Here is a 26,498-nt window from a genome sequence, read left to right as displayed (position 1 = left end):
TCTTTAAAACTTTTGAGATTTAAAAAAAAAAATTCAAAGTTAAACATTTAAATATTAAAATAACTATACATAACAAAAGTTAGAAAGTTCACAGCTCAGAACAGCTCAAATACCTGATGCTTAACAGTATCTTCAAACCATTTGGACATAATTCACTGATTCATTAAAGGAAACCCAATAAGCCCATCTTGCTTTGTAGTAGTATTTGATTTTATATCCTATAGGATTTAAGAGCCAGAGATAGTTAAACATACTTGAGCAGAACTAACATTCAGAGCCAATTTCACGTAACAGGGGAGGACAGACAATATTATTGCAGAGAAGAATGGTATCACCAAATATTAGGTTGCCATTATTCAGGCAGAGGCCAACACTATCTTAAAGGTAAAGCAAAACACTGGGTTACAGCCCTGCACAGATACCAAAATGTGGATTTGAATCCAATTCATATTGGCAAGACAACTTGTATCTGACTCAAGATCTGCACCTAAACGCAATCGCACAGTGCCTCTAAAAAGCGCATCTGTGTGCATGTGTGTTTATTGTATAGAGCAGGAATGAGCAAACACCGGCCCTTAGGCCAGATCAGGTTCCCCAGGGCTAGCTGCTGCCACTGTAGTTACCTGTGCCTCTACAGGTACAGGTGATTGTAGCTCCCATTGGCCACAGATCATTGTTCCCAGCCAACAGGAGCTGCGAGAAGTCGTGTTTTGGTCCGTGCTGCTTCCAGGAACTCCCGCTGGCTGGGAAGAGTGATCTGAAGACAATAGGAAATGCAATGGCCCATACCTGCGGAGGCACAGGTAAATATGTAGTGGCAGTCCATCAGAGGGTAACTCTGGGGAACGGCTGCCTTGTTGTTGCCCTCCCCAGTATAGACAGTCTCAAGACAAGTAAGCAGCTGTCTGCAGCTCATAGCCTACGAGGCTGCTTCCTCAGCTTTGAGATCCTATATTCCCTCCGCTCTTACATACACAGGAAAGGGCAGTGACAGGTCAAGAAGCAACTGTGTGGAGCTCATAGTTCATGAGGATCTGGAAGACAGGAAAGCAGCCTCATAGGCTATGAGTGGCAGCCTATATTCCCTTTCCCCTCATTGTATATGAGGACACACATGACAATGTAGTGCATTCCCCCTCTCTCTCAGCAGCCAGGTTACCAAAAACATTCTTCTCAGTCCCTGTTCCTAATTTGCTTTGCCAATGTCACTGCAGGGGGCTTTCCTGTAGCTGACTCCCAGAGAGGCAAGAGCCATACTCGACAAATAAAGAGGGGTCATCTTCAGAAAGGAGCAAAACCTGGTTAATTCTGGGTTCTGCCTCCCTGTTCCAAAAGGCAGAGGGAAGGAGACACCGGTTCTCTGCCCTGGGAGTCCCTTCAGGCATTGATACTGGCATTAAGTTACTGCTCAGTTTTTTCTGAATATTCTGCATAGACCCTCTTCCCATAACTAAACGCTGGATATGTGACACATCCACTGTAAGACAGTACATCATCCAACTGCTGTATTTGTTAATTAAGTGGCCAAAGAACATATGAGTACATTTTGTTCCACTGACGTTAATGAGCTCATGGATGACAGTATAGATTTACACATGTTAGTAATATGCTTGAGTGCAAATCAAGTGACACCCTCTCCTGTCCACCCATTAACTGAGGTACAAAAAAAACAAACTCTTGCATTGAAACCCTTTTCCCTGAAACACACACTAGACTCTAATTGCCTGAGTTTTCTGTGTTTGCATATGGCATTTGTGCTTTTAAAATTCACATCAGAAGCAAGGAAGAATGCAAAGAGGAAACAACGAACTTATTCAACTTCCAGGTCAATTTTTTTCTGCTTTCTCCTTGACATTTTTACAGTTGAAAAACTGACAACTTTTAAAATAAACCCTATTCTCATTATGCAATTATGAAAGAACACCTGCATTTTTTTTTAAACATAAAAATGTGAACAACTGTCAACCCACCCATTGCTGAGTCTTGAGGAACAAGACTGGGGAAAAAGAAACCCCACTGTCTTATGTAACAGAAGACTGACTAAAGCATATCACAGGGTCAATTAAATGTTTCACAGACAAGAGTTCTTGGAGATGGGGACACAATGCCCGAGTCAGGGCAAAAGAACCACAGACCCCTGACTGAGCAAAATTGCAAACCCTGACTTCAAAATGTAATGTCAAAAACCCACGCCCCTATTATTTTTGGGGTAAATGATGGGGAAATATTGGCTTCAGTTTTTGATCAATATCAAGATATTTTCCTGAAGGAAAAGTATGTACTTTCAGTGCACTTAAATGAATTAAATCTTGGACTTGAGTACTATGTAAAACAAATGCCAGCTTGCTCTTACAGTGAGTCAGCTTGCAAATAAAAAAAAAAAAAACCTTCCAAATAAATGAGTAGCTTTTGAGTAGCTAATTGTATGACTGTCTAGCTATACGCTATGACATGGGAAAACAAAGGAAGGGGGGCATTAGAAAAAAAAGTGTTGAATCATATTGTCCACAATTAGTACAACTTGCGGACATATTTTCATGTATAGACAGATTCTGAATGGAACACTCTGGTCCATATTCATTCAGATCTTGCACTTCTCACTTGAAATCTGACTGACAGGTCAGAGTCATTGCAGCCACAGTTCCTATTTCTTGATCCAGTTAATCCTCGATATAAGTTGTTTCGCACTCACACCACAGAAACTTTGAGAAATGTGGTGCAAGGATTCCTTGCACTTAAGTTATTACTTCATTTAGAAAACAAATATCCCCCCAGCTCCTGTCCCATACGGCACATATGGAAAAAATGGTTTGAAAATGTATTTTGGGATTAGGATCATTTCTTAAAATGTATGGTACAGTAACTGACTGGTACATTAGGGTTTAAATGGTTACACGGGTAATAATCATGCTCTTAAAGTCCTTATCTCCTATCTACATTATTTCTTATGGGGGAAAATTCCTCATTATATGCCATTTCACTTTAAGTTGCAACTTTACAGTCTATCACCAACTTACATCAAGGACCCCCTGTAGTGCTTTCTTTGCATGAATGGCAAACTCTACCAAACACCTACACTAACAGGCAGCTGGAGGGTTGTCTCTCACATCCATTCACGTAAGAGTATAGATGAGTGAACGAAAGCATGAAGATTCAGCCTCTGCCTTCCCTGCAATCACGGAAAAGTGAAGTGGTAACTGGAAGCTATGGGAATAAGTTAATTTCTTTGCTCTGGGGAAGCTGAGATTTTGTTAAAGCACTCCTGTCCTGAAATCATTTTGCTGTATCGGTGACCAAAAAAACAGTTGTGCAGGGCAATCTTTTAGTCTTTGGAAATCAGAATGTACCACATGGCAGGCATTCCCACACAGGGAACCTATCCTTGTAAAATAGCAACTACAATTAACTCTGAAAATTCCTTGGTTCAAATCCTGACAGAGGAAGAGGAAAATGTGCACATGAAGAGAGGCAGTGAAAGTCAGCAGTACAGCATAGGATGCCCACACTCACAGAGGCGCTAGGTGGTGCCCCAAGGATAAAATCTAACATATCCCAACAAAACAAGTCAATGAGAACCACTGTTCTAAACTAAGAATTAGAATTACTTTGCCTTAGATACTCTTCCAAAGCTGGTTTGTTCCTCATTAGCTTGTTTCTTAGTAGACCAACTGAAAACTAGTTCAGCTATTTCCCTCAGTGTCTAGAGGCTGCATGAACCACATCTTGGCAAGACTCACCTGCCTTTTAGTTTCTGAAATGAGAACAAGAGTCACCACAAGTCTTTAATAGTAAATCACTCGTTTATCAAGAGATAAACAGAACAAACCCTATGCTCTTTGGACATCAGACCCTCAACTGAGCTTTCTACTTCAGAGTTGTATTGAGCTCCCCCTGGAGGTGCCAAATAGTTGTTCATCTCAAAACTTGGAACTGTTAATTAAAAACCCCTTTTTTGTAACTAATGAAGAATGCTGGATCCATTTGCTGACGTATAAAGTTGCAAATGGGCCACAGAATTTCAGTTACCTATTATACCATCAGTGAACAATTCTTTTTTTAAAGGCTATTCTGGATACAAGAGCTCAGAGCCACAACTGTCCAGAGAGGACTCTAACTAAACCCGCAAAAAAGTTGGCACGCTGGTCTAGAATTCACTTTAAATATCAATGACCAAACCGAGAGGGATAATAGGTGTTTTATTCTCAGAAAACATTTCATTCTTTCAATTTTTAAGAGGATGCATCATTTACATAGAGCATGAGCAAACAAAACAATCTTCTACCTCAGTTTATTCTAATGTGAAGGACTGAAGATTTGTATTCTTTGAAAAGAATGACAATAAGCCTTTCAAATTACCTATATTTAGGCTTACAGTGTACAGAAAGCAATTCTAGTTTAGATTAGTGACAATTTTTCATTTCTGGATTTGGTGATTTCTAATAATCTCATGCATTAACTCCAAACAAGAATTTTTCATGAAATAAGAAAAGGAACAGGTGCATCACTCAGTATTACCAAGGCTTTCTGTAAATAAGATGCTGCATCTCTGCTTGTTATACCTCATTTAGTAAACATTCAACTCAACATATAATGCAGCTGCTTTGTCAGCTGATGACAGTGTCTGCATAAAAAATATGGTTATATTCACTTAGTTTATGTGGCTCTACTTTAAGGAGCTCTGGCGCAATGATTATTTCTGTTTGTGTGATTTCATATGTGTGTGTCTATATGTAAGCACATCAATATAGTATTTTCAAAATGTGGTACAGATAATCCCCAACTTACGAATGGGTTACATTCCAAACACCTGGTCGTGACTCGATTTGGTCATAAGTCAGAAATACCCTTATACTGTAATCCCTCGAGGCATGCAAGGGTTGAGTTCCATGCAACCCTTGAGTACCCTGAATTTCACTTAAGTTAGGAGGGCCTGGGTTGGGACCCTGGAAGGGTGCAAGGGGGGTTAAGCCTGGAATGGGTTAGGGCGGCAGAGGTGGCAGAAGGGTGCAGTTGAGCTGGGGCTTGCAGGGGGTTGGACCCAGGCAGCAGGGGGCTGGGGTGGGGGTTGAGCCTGGCTAGGGGGTTGAAGCCAGGGCCGATGGGCAGGGGGCTAGGAGCCCTGGGTGCAAGTTGAAGCAGAACCCTGCGTGCCAGGGAGCATTAGCTGGGGCCATGAGGGAGGGGGCTGAATGGGGTGAACTGGGGCCGGGGGGTGGAGCCTCATGTGCATGCAGCAGCTGGCAGATGGGTGTTGTCAAGTTTCCCGTGGCCCTATAAAGTTTGTTTAAATACACCAGCCCTAGCTCTGTGTTCTATGCTGTTATTTAGCTCTAATTTACCCCTAAACATCTTCTAAAAGCCTTCTAATGTCTTCAGTGGAAGTGTTGGTAATGCTGCTCGGCAACACTGACCTTCTGTGGTTCAGCAAATTCTCTGGTTTGGTACCTACCAGGTCCCTGACATTGCCAGTCTGGAGAGGTTAAACCTGTACTATCATCCAGGAATTGCACACAAAGGGCCAAATTCTGCAGCCAGTTATGCCCCTTCTCACTCTTATGAAGATGACCACGCTGAATGGGTATGAGCACAGGCAAATATGGCCAAAAATCCACCGCTTCTACAAGGCCCCACCCTGCCCATCTCATCCCCCCTCCAGCCCCCACATCCTCTCACTTTCACCAAGATGAAGCAGGGGGTTGGAACGTAGGGGAGAGGTGAGTCAGGCGCTTGTCTTGGGCAAAGGGGTTCAGAGTGGGGTGGGGCTCTGCTGAATCAGGGCTGGGGGTTCGAGTGCAGACTCCGGAGGGAGTTTGGATGCAGAGGGGCTTGGGTGGGGCAGAGGTTCAGGATATGGGCTATGGCTGGGCACCTCAGGCGGCTCCCACGCTGTGGCTTATGGTGACTAAAGCCAGCTCACTCCCCCCTGGCTCTGCAGCACTCCTGAAAAGTAGGTGGCAAGTCCAGCAGTGGCTCTTGGGGGGAGGGAGAAGATGCAGGGGCTCTGCACTCTGCCCTTATAGCAGGCACCCTGGTTCCCTGTTCCTAGCTAATGGGAGCTGCAGGATGGGCAAGCAAGGGCCCTGCCAACCCCCCAGACCAGAGAGAAATGCCAGCTTCCAGGAGGGGGACAAGGACAAGGCAGGAGGGAGTCTGTCTTAGCCTTGCAGGGCTGCTAGACTCTGTTAGTGGGATCTCCTAATTTGGCTACAGGAGTCTCCTGAAGATGGAAATCAATTACAGAAAACTACCAGCCAGTATTCTGCACATGGATGGAAAAAATTAGAGGGAACTGATTTTATGTGCACCAATATTGAAGTAGAGTGCAGACATACACCATGACTAGAAACCAAAAGTCATAAGATATTTTTAAACATGACCATAGGGCCAACTACTCCACCCGTGATGGGGTGGACATTTTAGAACTAACTACTCAGAGAATTAAATTTAAGCATGAGGGAGAAAAATTATCAAATGCACAGACCAATCAAAAACCCAAAGTAACACACTTTGAAATAAGTGAAGAGTAACAACACAAGTGCATGTAGGGTCAGAAGGGGAGTATGAAAAAGTGAGAGAGAACATGGGCTAAATCAACACTAAAGGGTTTGGTCAAGAAAACTCATTGTCTACAAACAAAACGTGTTTTGTCGACAAAACCTGGCACTTCTGCCGACAGCCTTCTGCCTCTCATCCATGAGGAACAATGCCTTTGTTAACATTTTGCTGACAAAAGAGCCATGTAGGTGCTCTAGGGGTCCTCTGTTGACAGACAGAGCTTGTGGTTCACTGGGCAGCCCTGTTTGCTGAGCTGCCATTTGGCCATTCTGTTGAGAGCGTGGCTGGGCAGTCTGGCCACTCTATCTACAGAGCAGATTGCTCTTTTAATCCGCGCGCACGTGTGTGTGAGAGAGGTCGATCTGTTGAAAGAAGTTTTGCTGGAAGATCTCTTCCAACAGTAACTTCTCTTGACAGATCGCTGTAGTGTAGACATAGCCATGCAGTGTAAGAATGACAGATTCACACAGCACTTTTAAGTACTCTAAGCATATTCAGACACAGGAGCTAGTAAACATTGTTCTTGTGATTATGTGGTTCCCTGCCTATGGTTTCAGGTGTTCAGTGAGCTCTAGATCTAAAACCAAGCAAAGCTCTGTGAGGCTAAAGACTGTAGCCAACATGATGCTTCAATGGTCTAATCACTAAAATTAGCTTTAAATAAAAGCTACACTAGCTACTATTTTGTCCGTTCCCCACCATCTTCTCAACTGATGGGGTGGGAAGGAAGAGGGGTCTACAGCAAGATGACAACCCAACTTGACACCCCAGCCCCAATCTTTTCCATCCATGTGCAGAATAAATATTGTAATGTGCATCAAGTTATGTGCAAATGTGCACCGCCAAGAGAAACACAAAGCATACCTGTGGACACACTGCTAATCCTCTAGTTCTTTGTCTTTTTTTGTCCCTTCCTGTTGTGCTTTTTCTCCTAAAACCTTTAAAATATTCTAGTTCGCCAGGTTTACAACAGAAGCTGACTGCCCCTTATCTTAAGTAAAGTCCAATAAATTTACTTACGCATTAGGTTGTAAATGTGCTTTTCTGCAACATGTTCCGTAAACAGCTTTATAAGGTCATCTTTTAAGTCTCTGTTTAGCTTGGTTTCTATGTAAAATTTATTCTGGAAAACAATGCAGACAGAGGGGTTTTTTCGTTTTTTAATACACATATTTATATATATTTGACATTACAATAGCACACTAAGCAAACACTTTACCAGAGTCCAAATTTAAAAATAAATGGCATTGTTCAAGTTCTAAAGAAAGTACTTGCTAATCCTATTCACGTTATACAAAACGGCCCTGCTTCTACGCACATGCTATGTGCTTAAAGTTAAAACAAGTAGTACCACTGAAGCCAATGGCAGAGCCTTAAGGTTATGCACATGCAGGTTTGCAGAAATGGGATTTGTGTCTGCAAATACAATTTTAAATGATAGTTTTGAACTGATTAACACCAAAACAAGTGTGGATATCCTATTTATAACAATTGTGTGTTTATTACAGGCATCAAAATTCCACAGGTTGAGTCTCTTAAATCTTGAAATCTCTCGTCCAGCAACATACGGAATTGGGCATAATTTTAGTTAGCTGGGTGACCACTTATGGGTGTGACCAAGTCTCCCAGGGTCCTATAAAGTTTGTTTACACTCATCAGTCCTGGCTCTCAGCCTTCCGCGCCGTTATTTAGCTGTAATTTACCCCTAAATGTCTTCTAAGAGCTGTAAGCAGCAAAAGTCTTGATAATGCTGCTAGACAATACTGATCTCCCGTGGTACAGCAAGTTCACTCGTTTAGCACCAGTCAGGTAATGAGGGTACCAAATGAGAGAGGTTCATCCTGTGGCATCTTTTTTGAGATTGCGCAACCAGAACTCATGAAGTTTTCTAGCTATGGTTATTTCAAGCATTTTTACACTGGACATTGTGACCTTCAGTCTTATCTATGGCCTTCCAAATGGTTTCTAAAATATTGTTTGGTTTTTGTTTTTTTTTTTTGACCACTGCAGAACACCGAGCATATATTCTCAGAGAAATATCTTGAATGGTGACATTATTTTTGTCTAGAATTTGAATATTCCAAAATGAGTGTAAGGGATTAAAAGAAAATGTTTGGTTTGAATGCCACAGTACACTGTGGCAAATACTTTAGGAAGCATCCAGAAGTAAACCATTTTTATTTGGATTTACTTTAAAAAAATGCATCTAAATTCTAGGTGCACTGGATAACTGTCTACAGTTGTGATTTTTCAAAGGAGGCAGAAGTATTCAGTCATAGGTTGCTACTGGCTAGATTTTGTTTAGTTGTGTAAAAAAGATGGGATTTCAGAGAATTCTAACTCGGCTGAATTTCACTGAGGTGTCCTTTAAGGTCCTTAGCAAATCCCTGCCAAAAAGTATTACTAAACAGAAACAAACCAGGAGCAACCTTCAGCCCATAAGTTAGTGCTTTTAAGAGAGGGAAGAAATGAGAATTCCTTCTCTTGAAACAATCCCTTCTCCAGAAATCCACCACCACCTTCTCTTAAAGATGAGCCTTAAAGCATTTGACAGTCAACACAATGAGCTGATCAAATATATCCCTACATTTTCAATCCTCCCACATGTCATAGGACCTGATCCTATAGTACTGAGTCAATAAAAGTTTTGCTACTGATTTCAACGGGTAAACACATGCAAGTACCCAGTAAAACACACTGTTTGGGACTACAGGGGAGACAGATTGAGATAAGACAAGGAGCTCAGGAACAAAAGCACGTTCAAGATGTAATATCTCTGGGAAAAACACACACTTTCATTTCTTGGGCTTTTTTTAAAAAAACATTAATGCTATTATTCTTCAAAATACACTGTTTGAATGCAACTTGACAACAGAATAGAGAAAAGGCAAATCATGGTCATAATTAAATTTTTCAATGCACTAACCAATTAGCTGAACAGTTAGTTCTGGAACAACCGTTTGTTTTTCAACTATTTTGCTACATCTCTTTAAAGACTACATGAGCTCACAGTTAAGCGTTTGTTATCTATACTTGAATCAGATGGTTTTATTTTAAAATCGGGGCTGATATAAGTGTTGTCTTAGAGTGAGGGAGAAGGGAATACATATCAAAATCCAAAAAAAGAAATAAGTCTGAATATGGATCAGCTCAAGAATGGCAAAATTTATCACTCATTGAACAAAGCAGCTTTATACCCAAAAGAATGCAGGATAGGGAAAATCCAAAGCAGAAGAGCTGAACAGTACATATGCAGCTTTCTGAGCATGTTTGTTCCTGTTTTAAGTTACAAGTACTTTTAAATTTTAGCCACTGGCTGTGGGCCCAGTCCTGAAATGTACCCATGCAAGTGGACCCTTTTCATCCATGCAGAGCCCCACTGGAGTTCTTTCTGGGTGCTGGAAGATTCCCATACAGATCAGATTGCAGGATCAGGGCCCATGATGGACAGATACAAATGAAGTCATAACTAGGAAGTGAAGCTGTGTCATTTTACTGTTTTAATACGTTTCCCTATGAAAGTGCCACCGTAGACGTGCCTGCATCTCTGCACTGTTGATTGGTGAACTTTGGAAGCAGCGTCCACTGGGCTGGCACATGCACTCTCTCTGCATGATATGTAACAAGACTAGACAGTGCACACACACCAACCCTCCTCAATTCCTTCTCTACTGCAGAGTCAAGATAAGCATTCCGAAGGAAAAGGCTGAACCGCGGAGCACCTATGGACATACCCAGAAGTGCCCCATACGTGTTTCACTGTACACGACTCCTGAGCAGCAGCCCTTCTGGTTGGCTGAGACTTCCAAGTTGGGTAAGTTACAGACAACAGTCCTGTAGCGCCAAAGATGGCATCAAAAGAAAGAGTCCCTGTGATCGCACAGTGCTCTGAGAAAATCTGGAGTGATGCCCATGTCTTAGTCCTGCAGAGCTCTAAGATAGGGACTTCCTTGAGCAAGGCAATGGATATGGAGATTGACCACTTATAGTGTATATGAATGAGATATGGAGGTGTTCTACTGTGAACGTGATAGCAACATCCAATACAGTTTGAGAGCCACTTAGAAAGTGCTTCGTCTGATATTACCAAGGCGCTGGAGCTTTCCTCCATGGAGCGGAAAAGCCTCAACGACTTCCTGAAGGCATTTGTCCTGTTCAGGTAGAAGGCCACAGCTCTCCTGACATCCAGAGCCTACCAGATTTCTTCCTTGTTGTTCTGGTGAAGCAGACTGGAAGGTGACTTCCCGTGGGACCTCTATGGGCTCAGCCATCAACCCTATCATGTGACGTAAGGGACAGCCAAGTGAGACTAAAGAGGTTTGCACTATACTAGCCATCGCAGTCGATTCCAATACGTTGATTCTAGCTACACAAATGGCACAGCTAGAATTGTGTATCTGAAAAAAAAAAACTAATGCCTGTTGCAGACGTAGCCTGAGAGGTTACCTTCCTGATTAATCTTGGCTGCAGTCTGTGCATAACCATATTCAGAAAAAAAAAACATACAGGAGACTGAAAGCTGAAAAGAAGTCTTCCCTCATTCAGTGATGGAAAGATCACTGCTAATGTGAGCATCTTGAATTTTTCAGCATTGATAAACTCATTGAGAGCTCTGATGTCTAGTATGGGTCACAAACTTCCCTTCCTTTTGAATATTAGGGAATACTGAAGGTAAAACACCTTCCCTTGTAAATGTTGACATATTGGTTCTACAGCTCCTAACTGCAGAAAGCAATCTATTTCCTGTTGTAGTAAACTCTTGTATGAAGGGTCACTGCAGAGGGATGGGGAAGGATGTTGTAGAAGCTACAGAGAGTAGAAATGAATGGAATACCCAGTTTAGACAACCTCTACGATCCATGGCACCGATGTTATTTATTCCTAGGCAGTATGGAATGCAGCCAATTGCTGACCAAGTGGGTGTACTTGTGGTAGTGTCTAACAGCACTGTCAAAAGTGATACTTAGACACAGAGGGCCGGGAAGAAGACTGCAGGCTGGGAAGATGACTGTGGGCCAGGTGGTTTGCATTTTGGGAAATCCCCTTTCTTTCTTTGTAGCTCATAGTGGCACGAGGGTGAAATACCTGTGCTCTAAACACAGACAGAAGACTAAATTGTCTTTCACACTTCTGTATAAGTATCCAGTGACCAGAGTGTAAATCTGGAGTCCTTCAGGATGTGAACAGTTACCTTCAGGGTATCATTCCTCTCACCAAAGAGCTTCATGTCCTCAAAGGTAAGGTCTTTGTCCACGGACTGTACCTCTTTTGGGAAGCCTGGTAAGAATCATGGCTCCATTTATTGTATCACCACAGCTGTGTAGATGGACTACTGATTGAGCTGGCTGCACTGAGGGCAGATTGCAGTGGTGTCTTTGCCACTAACTGACCTTCCTGGGATAACTGCCTTTAACAGTGTGCTTCTGGCATCTTTTCAATGAAGTCTCAGAAGCAACATGAGAAGAGACAGTGCACGTACACATCCAATGAAAACAGCTACCAAAGTTCTCCGATTAACAGTGCAGGGAGCAAGTACAACTACAGTGGAGCGACACTACTTGCAGAATTTTTTTTTCTGTAAAACAGAGTTTAAAGCAGGTTCAGTAATCATCTGCCTGTTTATTACTCGCACAGCTCATCTAGCACGTCTAATCAGTAAGTTCTGACAATTGGATTTATAATTACAATTTTTTTCACTATTTTCAGATACTGTTAATTGTACACTCAAACCACGATACTAACTAAATTAAAAAAGTTCCCCTCACATTAAGAAGAAATGAACACCAGCTGAAATAACATTGTTATCTCCACTAAAGACAAAAACAAAAACAGGCTTGGGAAATCTATGCAGTAATCAGAACCTGTGAGTAAGTAAAACTAATCATTATATTACGAAAGAAAAAAACGTTACTGCAATGCCCAAATGTAATCTGCTAAACACAGCTTTTGACCAGGATATTCTGCAATAAATCTATCTCCTGGTAATTAAAAACTCCTACTTAAACATTAAAAACCATGTTATTTTAGATATGGGCTCTAAAACACGAATAAAGGAAAGCTCAAACATATACAGAAAATGTAACTGATTCCCATGTAGTGCACATAAAGCAAGCACTATACACTTGCTCAGGAGAGCAAACCAACAGGTATAGCCATCTCTGCCTAGTTCTTCATATCCCATCTCAAGGGACTGAATTGGAAAGAAAATGGTCTTATTCCAGTACCAGTAAGTAAATCTCTGGGGAATAGGGTCTTTTTTGGCAGGGAGGAGCAAAGGAAGGGGGAGGTTGGTACAAAAGAAGACAGTGTCTCCTCCAAAGCAGAGGGCTGGAGAATCCTCATCATTGCTTCCTGGTTCCAGTATTCACAGGTCCATGTGGCAGGGCCTGAAGATTCCTTATTTCCCTTTGCAGGACTAACAACAGTATGGGAGTGAGTCCTTAGCTAAAATCATCAGAGGGGTAGCTGAGTTAATCTGTATCTTCAAAAAACAAGTCCTGTGTCACCTTATAGATTAACAGTTATTTTGAAGCATAAGTTTTTGTGGGCAAAGACCTGCTCTTGCATCTGACAAAGCTTATGCGCCAAAATGTCTGTTAGTCTGTAAAGTGACATAGGACTGCCTGTTGTTTTCACTAAAATTGTAGTAAGTGAATCTCTCACCCCACTCCCACATCTTCTTCTAAAAGTTTTTGCATCTAGCAAAGGAACTTGTTTAAAAAAAAAAGAGCCCGAGAGGAAAATCTCAACAAAAAACATGTTTTCACGATCTAGAAATGAAATATTCCTTCTATCTAATTCTTGAATGAGGTCCAAAGCATGAAATTGTATGTGATCTTATCAAAATAGTTTATTTCTTTTTAGTTATTCATTACAAAAATATACATCTTGGTGCTCCAACAGATTTCCTATAGACTTATTATTAACTTCCGCATAGTTATCATGGAGCTGACAAGTGCCACAGACAGGAATTTACAAAATCTGTATGATCAACAGTTATACCTCAATGAGTTTAGAACTTCTGCAAACAGACTTGCAAACTAAGATTTGTAAACAAATTGGTTTGGTGCAACTGATGCTCTGAATTCCATAATCAATGTGTCTATTTATACTTCCGAGACACCATGTGGGAGGGTAGGTATTTTTGTTTGAGCGGTTCTCCCACCATTTATGACTGCAAGAAAGCATGGTAGGCCTATGGGATTCATGCAATCTCAAGAGAGAAATCACCTTCTCCATCATGCATACAAACTACCAGGCCAACATTCAACAAACCTATGAGCTGGCCAAACCTGCAAGACAAATGTTTATTTTGCTGTCAATAAAATAAAATGAAAATAAACTCTTGTCTGTTGTGAAGACACTAGAAAGACAAAAAAAGACAGTTCTCAACCTAAATGCATTGTTTTTTTAATCTTGCTCGATCTAACCATGCATGATACTCAAAGCATAAGCAACAATTAAAACAAAATTATGAAAAATTTGCACTTAACTTTTTCCACTTTCAGTTAATATCTTAATGTGCATGGACATATTCTACTCAAAAATAATGTTCTAAACTTACCATATATATGAAAAGAGGCACAATGCTCTGCAATGCTCCCATATATTGTCCAAGAGCTATGTTAAATCTTTCAATATACAGATCTGGAGGGCTGGCCTGCAAACAAACAGTAAAAAGGATGGGGTAATTTTAACATAAAGGAAGACTAACATAGGACATGATGGACTACGCTTTCAACTCAAAACTCCAAGCTAAAAAGGATGAGACACTTAATCCAAGACAGGCACGTCCTATATTAAACAAGCACTCCTACTTCCAATCAGAATTAAATCATCATCCACCAGGACACTCAGCAAAAACCAGCTTACAACCCCCAGTTTCTTCCAGAAACATTGCTTTACTGGGACATATGCCTAGTTATACCTCCAGCATAAGCCAGCATTTAGCATAATCACTTATATACCTTTCCTTTAACTAAGCATCCAAAACATTCTTTTGAAGGGTTTAATGTGTCAGGGCTGAAAGTGTGCCTGTGTGGACACATTAAGATCTAGCGCTTAGAAATTATAGTGACATTAAGCACATAAGGTAGTGTGGTGCCACACTGTCCCAGTGGAAAACGTGTTCAAAAAATTATGCCTCTGGATTTTGCCGAGTCTGTCAGTGTGAGGAAAGTATGATCAGATGTTTAGTCAAAGATGGTGCGAGGCACAAATCATTATGCAAGTTCATAGGGAAGAAACAGCACCACCACTCTTGAAGGGCTTGCTACACTCAAATGCCATCCAAGTTTGCTATTGAACTGTAACAAGGAACATTCCTTCCCCACCGTCTCCTGCCCACAGTGCTAAAAGGAGACGGTAGCTCTTATGCTCAGAGGAGCACGAGAACTGCAAGAGCAGCTGAACCCTGCGCAGTGGCAATGAGGCCATGTTTACACTAGGAGGTAAAAATCAGTTTTAGGCACACAAATCCAGCTACAAGAATTGCATCTCTCAGCCTGACGTACCTTTAATAAAAAAAATGCCCTTATTTGCCACCATCCACACAGTGGGAGGTCAATGGGAGAAACTCTGTCAACTTCCCTTACTACTCCTGACTGCCAGGAGTACCACGGTCAATGATGGTGCCATGACAGTTCAATTTAGTACATCCCCATTAGTTGAGCTAAAAATCGAATCCCAAAAGATCAACTGCCAACATGTTGATCCTTTCATAAGTGCAAACGTACCATGAGAAAATGCAATTTCTCAAGTGGAATCTGCCACACTGACTCCTTGTGCTCATTCAGGATATGCTAAATATTCTATTATTGTAATACTAATACTAATTATTGTATATTAATTACAATATACTAATTATTCCTGTGGTCAGGTGTGCATTTACTTCTACCTCAAATATTTCCTCATCTTCACAAGCCAGAATTCTCACGTTCTACAAAGTTAATTCTCATCATTAGTATAAGAAGTAACATTAGCGCTTCTTTATAAAAATGTTCAAATCCAATCATTCCATACAGCACAGGGCTCTCCAGCAATCTTTTTTCCTTAACATAGCTAGTAAATTTGTAAACAGCATTAATTTTCACAGTCTGCATGCAATCAGATCAAAAGAGATTTTGGGTACATTGTAACAGAAGTGACCGAGACTCAAAATGAACAAGTGTAACAACTGCATGATAAAAACAGATTATGGGACCAACTCTCAGGCCCAGCCAGCCTACTTTTGGAACAAAAGCAAATGAGGGTGGGTGTAATGGCAGCTTTGAGCTCTTTTTTCATACGCAGTGTTTAAGAGAATATGCACACAGGTATTTGCAGAAATACTGTCTGCTTCTACTAAATTATGCTCACTTTCACTTCTTCACCCCAAACTATGCTCTCCAAGGTGTTTAGCACATCTGCCTGCTATTTAAGATTTGTTGTAACTTAAGTTTTAAAGAGGAAATCTCCACTTCAAAACACTAGGTCAAAAAAAAAAAAAAAATGGAGACAATTTCACTTTGGACATCCCTATTCTTCCCTAGCCCTGTGTTTTTCATAAAACACTCATCATCATCAAGCCAAAAGAGTCCAAGCAGCAATAAACTGTTTTACCATATTTGAACATGGTGTCCAATATATTATATCTAGCCTCCCACTAAGTAAGAGGTGTCCTGGAATTTTAGTTAATGCTTATTTCTCTGTAAAAAAGAGAAATTATACTTAATTTAACCTAATGACACATTAGTCATATACTGCTTTAAGATTTCCCATGAAGAATACTGACTACAAACTCAAGTGTCATAAAACCGATGATCAGGATTAAGACTACAATTGAAATCTCTGGATATGGCTACACTTTAGTTCCTATTTTGGGACCTGACAGGTGCCAGATGAGAGAATTTGCCACACCACCAGCAGTCAATATTGTCTGGTGGTGTTACCAACACACTCTGATGCTTAGTGGGCTCTTAGAAGGGGGTAAATCACAGCTAAACAACAGCACAGAACAGTGAGAGGCTCTAAACAATTAAAAATTTATGATGCTAAACAAAATCTATGGGGCCAGGGGAAACTTGGCCACACCCATGGTAAGTGGTTTTCCAGCTAACTAAAATTATGCCAGATTACAGATGTTGCCAGATGAGTTCCAGATTAGAGAGAGCCAACCTGTAGTCTGCAATTTCCTAAATGGAGTAATGATGATAATTAATGTAAGAAGATAAGTGAGCAATAAGTAGGCCTGAAAGCTTTTTCAAAGCCTTTTCCTATATCTGAGGCCTTTTCCAAACATTAAAGTAGCAGAAAAGGGCACAAACCTAATTCTGGCCTTTCCTTTGCTGATTTTCAAAACTCCAGTCCATTTCTGTCTCTGGAACTATGCATCCAGTCGCTGAGTATACTTTCAACCCTCGTCTATATAGAGCACAGACTGTTGTCAATTGACGACACATGGCAGAGGAAGAGTGTCCTTTACAACAGCAAATATGTTGTGGCACTTAGTTCTAGGATTTTATCATTACCAGTATCTGCTATCCTGACTATAGAAATAAACACACACAAAAGGCACCAAGAGAGAACATTACATAAAAGATGAAGACAAAAAAGGGCAGTCTGACTCAAGACACGGAAGCAGAGATCCTCAGAAGGGATTTAGATACCTATCTGCCAGGTATCGGATTTACAATGGGCTTCATGATTAAAACCCTGTTTTCACGGACTGAACACGCACTGTTTACAACTGTGTAGGGAGACTAGTTCAGAGGTTGGAGTAGGGAAGGAACTTAAGAAATGTAGTAAAAATAAGGGTGGGTATCTTAACAGTAAAAGTAATTCTGAACATTTTTAGAAATATGTACAGCTGTAATTGAAATAAGGTCAATGATCTTTTCACATGAACATTACCTAGTCATGCTATTTTGAAGATGATTTTGTTGCACATTAAAATTTTAATGTAGTACAGGTTGAACCTCTCTAGTCCACCATGCTCTTGTCTGGTAACATCCATAATCCATCATTAAATTTAGTTACCCAGAAGACCACTTATCACAACCATAGCCAAATTTGCTGTGGTCCCATAAGTTTGTTTAGAGCTACTAGTCCCAGATCTCAGTGTTCGGTGTTGTTATTTAGCACTAATTTAATCTTAAATGTCTTTTAAGAGCCCAGTAAGCAATAGAAGTATTCGTAATTCTGCTACACAATATTGAGCTCCTGTGGTCCAGCAAATTCTCTCATTCAGCACTGGTCAGGTCCTGAAGGCACTGGACTAGAGAGGTTCAACAGCTATATAATTCATAAGGGATTTTTTTTTTTTTTAAAAAGCAAGTTAGTATCTACACAAACACTAAAATTATTTCACTGCTAATTTAGCTTCGTTACAATGATCTTCATAAAACTGAGCTACTACATGGAAATTCAAGTTAAGATGGGTGCATAGAATTTTACCGAGTTTGACAGCTAGCTGTTCAGACACATCATGGCTAAAGATGTCTGACTGCACACTTACCACAAAGAAACAGTGTCAAGTATCAGAGGGGTAGCCGTGTTAGTCTGGATCCGCAAAAGCAACGAGGGGTCCTGTGGCGCCTTATAGACTAACAAATGTATGAGCATAAGCTTTCATGGGCAAAGACCCACTTCGTCAGGTGCAGGTCCTGCATCTGACAAAGTGGGTCTTTGCCTGGGAAAGCTTATGCTCATACATTTGTTAGTCTATAAGGCGCCACAGGACCCCTTGTTGCTTTCACAAGGAAAGAGTTAACTAGTAGCATTCTGTACATATTTTGTAGTCTGGTGAAAACCGTTAGAACATAAAATGTTACCAGAAGTTACTAAATCAATCCATTTTTAAGGTGTATTTGTATTATAGAAAGTCATGACGAAAAGCGATCACCAAAATTTGACATTATTGATTTCAGAGTGAAGTGTTCTTATTTAATACAATTTTGACAACGAGTTTGAACAGGAAAATGCAACAAATAATGCACCAACTTAAGCAACACCAAGAATTATCACTTCTCTTGCTGTCACAGTCTAATTATACATATTTGGAAGGGCAATTAATAATTCTTGCAGTTTTTCACACTGAGAAAATTAATCTGTCAAGCCTCTACAACAAAGCAGGATCTTGATTCCACCCCCAACCCCGTTTTCCTATATTATACATATAATCTCTCGACCACAGCCCCAATCATTGGAGATTATTTTTCCCATCAAAACAGCCATTAATATTACAAGACTATATATAATTTTTTTTGGAGATAGATTACCAGAAAACTGAAACCAGAGCTGTAGATCAAAGGAACCTCAAAAGCTCTCTGCTTACATAGCCCAGAGGGAATTCTCTAAAAATGCCAACTTATCCATTTTGCCACAGCCTCATTTCTGAAAATTTGCTCAACCCACTCACCCCACACACAGCAATTTGGCAAACAGTTCAATGAACATACTCAATTTTACTGAGGCACAGTCACCTTCTCTGCCTGTTAGCTGGAGGGGAAGAAGACTAGGACTGAAAGAAATGCGTGCCCAGAGTCTCTCCATAGAGGCAACACAGAGGACCCAAAAGAGAAGGACCATTCAGTAGACCCACTTGCTCCAGTAAATGGTGATCAGAAAGGTAGGAATTCCCATAGCTGTTTAATAAGCAGGTTTGGAATTTCTTCCTCCCATCACTCGCTTTCCCCCACCATCACTCATTTTCGCTCAGTTGAAGCAGGGGACTGGAGCGCAGGCTCTAAGAGGAAGTTTGGATGCAGGTTATGGGCCTGGGACAGTGGGTTGGAGTGGGGGAGGGCTCAGAGGGCATTAGGGTGCAGGGCCTAAGGGATGCAGGAGGAGGTGTGGGCTCAGAGTTTGGGTGTTAAGGGGAGGGGTTGAGTGGGAGGAGCTTATCTCAGGCAGCTCCCAAAAGCATTGGGCACATCCCACTGGCAGCAGCTCCTGTGAGTGGGAGTGGCATGGAGTCTTTGCAGGCTGCTGCCCACAGGAACCACCCCCACCGCGGCTACTGCCCATAGTGCCTGGCCCAGAGAAGCTATGGAATCAGCACTGTGGGCAAGAACAAATGAGCAGACAACCCATCCCTCCCCCGCCACACCCCTATGGGCCACAGGAACAGTGCCTGCTGCTTCTAGAAGCAGCTTGGAGTAAGGGTGGGCAGGAAGCCTGCCTTTGCCTCACTGTGCTGCCAGACTGTTAGCACCCAAAAATCTCCCTGTTTGGTGGAAACAGCTTCTAGAAAATGGGCATGAATCTGAGACAGCCCCAACAAAACCAGGAGGATTGTAACCCTATCCCTTCCTCAGCTCTCTCCCTGCATGCGCCCACATCACAAAACAGTATATGAATTCTAGTTACACCCACAAGGTGGTAGGCACCTCCCACACACAGAACAAAGCCCCAGCCTCGAAGTTTATGGTCTATGATGACAAATAACATACACACTTTAAATATATATTGCTTCTGTTTATGGCTCAGACTATTCACCAGCCCACCCTAGTATTGCTATCCAATACTCTTCATGTTAACTTATACTTTAGGTGACATGGAAACATTGAGAGAAATAGCATAATAAACCACCGTTGAGCTCTCTAGATTCATTTCACAAAGTCGTTTCTCCAGCAAAAAAATGTTACCGGGGGGCGGGGGGGGGGGTGCAGAAGGCTGGCAATCAATTTGGAATAAAGGCAGCAATGCAGACAGAAGCAATGCAACGTACTTTGTATGTTTTGTAGCTTTCATGGGGACATAGAAGTATCTGTGATGCATTAACATTAAGGAGTAAAGCTAATTGGTCTTTTATTAGTTTGCAAGTAGTACAGAAGCACTCATTCTCAACAGAACTGCTGCTCCTTGTGTCAAAATTAAAATACAGTATAGCCTGCTGCAAAGCTTATGCTGCATTCTACTGCCACCTACAGTGCAAGTTATCAATTGCAGATTGATAACCAGGAATAATACTGGACATGAGTATCAGAGAAGTAGCCGTGTTAGTCTGTAGCTTCAAGAACAACAAGAAGTCTTGTGGCACCTTATAGGCTAACAGATATTTATATAATAGATGAAGTGGGTCTTTGCCCACGAAAGCTTATGCTCCAAAATATCTGTTAGTCTATAAGGTGCCACAAGACTTCTTGTTGTTTACTGGACATTAGAAAAGTCTTAAATATGAAAGATTCATTTATTCTTGCCTTTTTTTTTTAATCTCTATTCAACCCTTCTAAAGTCATTAAATTTGCCGCTGACTTCAGTGGAGGATTCGCTAGTCCCTTAATGCAGCGTTCAAAAGGCTATGTATATGGCCTAGTCCAGTGTTTCTCAACCAGGAGTATGTGTACCCTTGGGGATACACTGAGATCTTCCAGGGGATACATCAACTCATCTAGATATTTGCCTACTTTTACAACAGGCTACAACAGGCAGCACAGTGAGGCAAAGTCAGCACAATCTAAAAGTTCATTCAGACAATGACTTGTTTCTCTTGCTTCATATGCCTTACACTGAAAAGTACAATATTTCTATTCCAAGTCATTTATTTGATAATATGATGGTAGAAAGTAGCAAGTTTTCAGTAATAGTCTTCTGTGATATTTTTGCATGTTTTTGTAAGTAAGTAGTTTTTAAGTGAAGTATAAATTTGTGGTATGCAAAACAAATTTGACTGCTGGAAGGGGTACAGTAGTCTGGAAAAGTTGAATGACACTTGTTTCAAGACCTCAGATTACGTTAGGACCATTTTTCTCAACTGGTGGGGTTTTTTTTTTTTGTTTTGTTTTGTTTTTTTTTTTTTTAAAAAGGAGGTACTTTACAAAGAAAGGTTGAGAAACACTGGACTAGTCTAGAAAGAATTTTATCAAATAAAAGCATCTCTGATGAACCCTCTACAGGCAGAAAATAAATTTTAATACTAGAAACCAGTAACATTAAAAAGCCTGTTCAGAGATATCAAAATGCTCAGGCATTATGTTCAGATATTTCTTCCGTGTTCCCATTAAGAAATCTCAGTGTGAATAATCAGATTGTTCTGACATGCTAGTTATACACCAATGCAGCTGCTGCACAACTACTGCTTACAACTCTGCTGAGATGATGGCATTTTGCGTGCCTGACATTGATGTTACCACCTTACACCAAGCCTCATCTTGTGTGATTTAACAGGGATAGACAGTCAACTGTCAGCTTAGCTAGAGCACTACTGAATGGTTGCCATGCTGTGGGCCACATATGTGAAGTACCCACTGAAATACTAAATTTTACTTGAATATTTATGTGCTAAAGTGTAATAGGCAGTTTCCAGGCTGCACTCTGTTTTCCCCCAAATTAAGTGACATATGCTCCTTAAAAACTTAATACCTGTCTTTTACACAAAACGTAAAATGTCTTCTCTTCAGTCTGGCATGGAAATATATTCTTCAATCACAGTAGATTAGAAAAGTGATGAGAACCACAAGATCGCTTTAAAAATTTAGCAGTTGTCAGAAGGAAGATAAATTCCCAACACGGAGTCCTCTAGCTAGAACAAAGTCAATTGCTTAAAAACAGACTTTTTCTCCCTTGCATTAGTTCCATCCAAAGGGGTCCACTCCGTGAGCCTGCTCCCTTGAAAGGGCTCTGTTCAGTGATATATCTAGCAGAGCATCTGCTAACATGTGCTTCTGTTATGAAATCCTACCACTTCTTCGGCTGGCCTCTCCGACTTTTTCCTGAAGACTTGACTTATTTGATTCTCTTACCGACATAATAGTCAGGACTGCACTTCATATGATCAACCCATTGGAGACTGTGCTCCTCCCAAACCCCACCCCCCATTTATAAATGAAAATTTGAGCAAGTCTTACATACATATAGTTCACTTAGCCCTTCTTGCTTACACCTCTCGATCATCTCAACATTCACATTTCTGCACAACAGACCATTTGTTCACCTTAATCTTCAGTGCCCAGAGCTCAGTGCCAGATAGTACAACTGACTACCATATTGTTAGCTTTCCCTTTTAAAGTTACTGGCATATTCCTGTCACAGACTACACCACCTCTCTCTCCACCTCCCCTTTCTTCCCAACCCCAGCCATTCGAGAAAGGCAGTTATTATCCTAGCTCCAATTTCATCCTCTGTTTCCCCTGACTCTTCTGGATCCTGGAATCCAAATACTTGAAACTATTTTCTGTACTGCCTGCCCATCTAGTTTCAAGGATAACATATCAGTGTTCAGCTTACTGAAGTTACAGAGCATGCATTCTGGTTTTCCTCAGCTTATTTTCAAACTGCAACTCTCCAAAATATCGCTCATTGTTTCAAAATTCTCTTTCAAACCATCTTTTGCCGTACTACATCATCTGCAAACACACATCAATAAGAGTTCATCTATATGTTTGTTGTCAAGGTAGCCAGATGGGGATAAAAAAGAATTCAATGCTGATCCCTCAAACACTCCCACTTTCACTGAGGAAGCTTTTCACTACTAGAAATTCTGACTGTTGGCATCACACCTACCTACATGGTCTGAACATGATGCACGTAAAGTTCTAGTACGATTTTCTGCCTGATGTAGCACCAAATACTTCCCTTAGAACTTGGTCAAAGATCTTTTCCAGATAAACGACCACCACATGAATACTTTCAGTTCACTTTAAGTTTTCCACTAGCTTGCTCAGTGCTAAAACATCATCTATGTTTGACCATCCTGGCATGCAGTCATACTGATTTCCATTAACATCTCCTTAATTTCTCATTGCTGACTCTGTCCCACAATTTTATTGTATAACTCAGCCTTCCATCTCTAAATTACAATTGCCAAGATTACCTTTTGCTACATCAACACCAGTATACTTTCCCTCTGTGTGTTTGACTATCCCCTCCTCCCCTCAATCTCATAATTGATTTAACAGACATGTTAGAAGATTCTATTCTCAGCTTATTCCTTCTATGACAAGATTTTTCATGCATCTGCAGGAATTCCTTTGTGCCTATGGCCTTATTTTTCATTTTTTACAGCATTTGCCACTTCATCCTGTACAATAGGCTCCACTGTGCCTAACTTCACCATTTTAAAGTTGCATTGCTCTCGTGTTTTATTTAGAAGCTATTCAGAATACCTTCTCCATTTATCTTTATGCAGCTCCCATCAGCCACCATACTAGGTTCATCTTCAATGAACCTCACTTCCTTTACATCTTTAGCCCTTTGTCTCATGTTTATGGATCTATACTCTCCCCCTCAACTTCCTTTGTTCTTTGCCGTAAAAGTTCCTCAAATATATCTGCTTTTGCAACTATGTTCCTGACCAATTTCTCTATGTCCTCATAGTCCTCCAGCTCTCATTTGTTCCTCCTTATTTGTCATAATCGGCTGTAACTGGTTCCGAACCAAAGTTCAAAAGAGACAGACAGTGGGGCCGCGTCTACACTACAAAAATAACTTTGAAGTGGTTTACTTCGAAGTACAACTTCAAAGTAACAGACTTCAAAGTTGAGCATCTACACACACACACACGCACACTACTCTGAAGTTAAACTTCTAAATAGGGCACTATTCCATTCCCAGAAATGGAGTAAGACCTTCGAAGTTGGGCTACCTTACCTCAAAGTTAACTTTGAATTTCATTCCCAGTGTAGACGCACCCTTGGTGTCAGACGGATAGCTAACAAATAACTGCCATAAACTGACAGTCTTAAGACATAACCACCTTACTTAGTATTTTACAACAATGCTTATATGCTACGCAGCAGCTACAAATACCCTCAAACATCTCTTTATAAATGCCATACCTATTCTTGTCCCGTTCACACATCTGGTACCCATTACTAGATATCATTTCAGCTTTGAGCTGCACTCTGGGGATAAGCAAGCCCCCATTAAAATCACTAGGTGATTTGTCATTTATTGCAATAGGCGTTCCAGGTCTGGACCCACTGTTCCACTGATAACCACCTACAGCTGAGTTGCACAAGTCTCAAATTGATTTGTGAAACTGCATTTGGAGTAACAAGCACTAGCACAGATTACAAGAAGCAGAACTGTAGGAGGCAAGTAAAACTGGAAGATGCAGGCATGATCCTCAAGCAATACTACTAGTTTATTGTACTGAGATTGGGGACCCAAGACAGTCTTATAGCACAAAATCCTCTGCTTTCTAAAACCACTTTTAAGGTCCAGTCCTGTAAGACTTCTGTGAGCAAAGCTCTCATGAATTCAATATGCGTTCACCTGCAGAGAACTTGTACAATTGGACCCACAGTGCAAATTGTTTATCACCACCTCAAGTTGTCTGTGTCAGAATCCTTTTGCACACACTCCATCATCTTACAGGATGAAATCTTTTATGCACAAGATGAACTCTAAATAAGCAGTGGACAGTACTCGCTGTTGTGAAGTTAAAGCTAGAAATACATTTGTGAATACAACCTTTTGTGATCTTGAGATTTAATCAGTAATCGTTTCCCATTATTTGTATAGCATTTATGGCATGCTAGAGGTTTCCCCAAACAGGTTTAATGACAGATACCTGAAAAAGCATCTGAGCATGTAAGACCAGTTCTAAAACAGAGTTTCAATCAGTCAAGCTGAATGCCATTTTAAAAAGTGCATTTAGTTAAACCTGGTGCAGATTCCTGTACGGACATTCAAGCCAATTTAAAGCTGGACTGCATTGTTAAGTCAGCTCTTGAATGAAGTTGCACCAAAATAAGATGCTCAGGTTTTTTTCCATAACACAAAACTTTACACTGGTTCTTCATCACATAAGCTGCATCTACACAGCCCCTCCCTTTCGGAAGGGGCATGCAAATATGGCTGAACAAAAATGCAAATGAGGTACATATGTCACACCTAATTTGCATATTTTCATGTGCTCTGGCTTCCAGAAGAGCCATTGCCAGAAGTCAAAACAACCTTGTAAATGGGGTTCCTTTGAAAGGAAACCTGCTTTTTGAAAGCACCTTTCCTCCTGGCAAGAAATTAAAAAAAAAAAATTAGGAAGAAGGTACTTTTGAAAGGGGGGTTTCCTTGCAAAGGAACCGCATCTACATGGCTGTTCTGGGTTCCAGACATGGCTCTTCTGGAACCCAGATCATGCAGAAATATGCAAATGTGGTGCAAGATATTTAAAGCCACAACTCATTTGCATGCCCCTTCCGAAAGAGAAGAGCCGTGTAGATGCAGCTTTAGTGACCACAGTTCTACATTACAGAGTAGAAAGGGATAACATTTTGAAAACATGCAAGTATAAACTGGTGCAGGTAAATTGTGAAAATAAAAACACCTGGTTAAACAAACAAACAAACAAACAAACAAAAAACAAATGGTCCCACCTCCCTCATTATGAGTACATAAAGAAAGATGCTTCAGTAAGAAAATTTACATTCTCCAAAATGCCAGCCTACAAGTATGGGCCTGGTAGACAGACAACTGCTTAGTAGGATTATTGCCAACTAATTTTTCTACCACAAGTGGAACTGGAAGGAAGGGAATGGGTCACTCAGTAGCTGCCCTCTTCTTTCATTCCCACTGAAGCAGCTGTCACTGGTCACTGTCAGAAGGTCAGATACTAGACAGACCACTGGTCTGACCCATTATGGCTCTTTTGTCCTACAGAGGAATCAGGCTAAGTGAGGGTTCTTTGCACAGGCACATTACAAGTTACATGATTTGTTGACTATGAAGCAAAATATTGTACTTGAACTCAAATGTCATATCATACCATAATCATCTATCACCTGTCATAAGGTGTGTTTAATTTAAGCAAGGAAGCTGTACAAAGAGAAACTGCACAAAATAGTTCTCTCTTATTCCAGCAACACATTATAGCTGCTGTTTTTAGAAGAATTTTAGAGCATATATGAACAGAAACTAGCATTACAGGAGCAAGCAAGGGATTTGGGGTAACTTCCAAACACACAGCATTGCATAGCAGGACGAAATTAGGACTACCCGAACCTATGTAATGACTGTAATTC

The 26,498-nt window shown here is 40.8% G+C and overlaps 1 protein-coding gene across 4 annotated transcripts in view; it reads right to left on the bottom strand.

Moving 5' to 3' along the window:
* The window catches only part of CACUL1 (CDK2 associated cullin domain 1), a 61,692-nt gene that overhangs the window by 16,344 nt on the left and 18,850 nt on the right, over positions 1 to 26,498 (bottom strand). For 2 of the 4 annotated variants that reach the window (XM_074999793.1, XM_074999794.1), the window contains exons 4-5: positions 14,120 to 14,215; positions 7,576 to 7,678 (exon numbers count right to left, since the gene is read on the bottom strand). In XM_074999793.1, coding sequence (XP_074855894.1) covers positions 7,576 to 7,678; positions 14,120 to 14,215 — 199 coding nt within the window. The remainder of the gene's footprint in view (positions 1 to 7,575; positions 7,679 to 14,119; positions 14,216 to 26,498) is intronic. The other 2 variants (XM_074999795.1, XM_074999796.1) reach the window with 1 other exon arrangement.

This window comes from Carettochelys insculpta, chromosome 7, assembly GCF_033958435.1.
Source record: "Carettochelys insculpta isolate YL-2023 chromosome 7, ASM3395843v1, whole genome shotgun sequence".
In the NCBI taxonomy this organism is placed as follows: domain Eukaryota; kingdom Metazoa; phylum Chordata; order Testudines; family Carettochelyidae; genus Carettochelys; species Carettochelys insculpta.
Note: the sequence above shows the minus strand (reverse complement) of the source record. Positions and strands in the feature narration are given on the sequence as shown.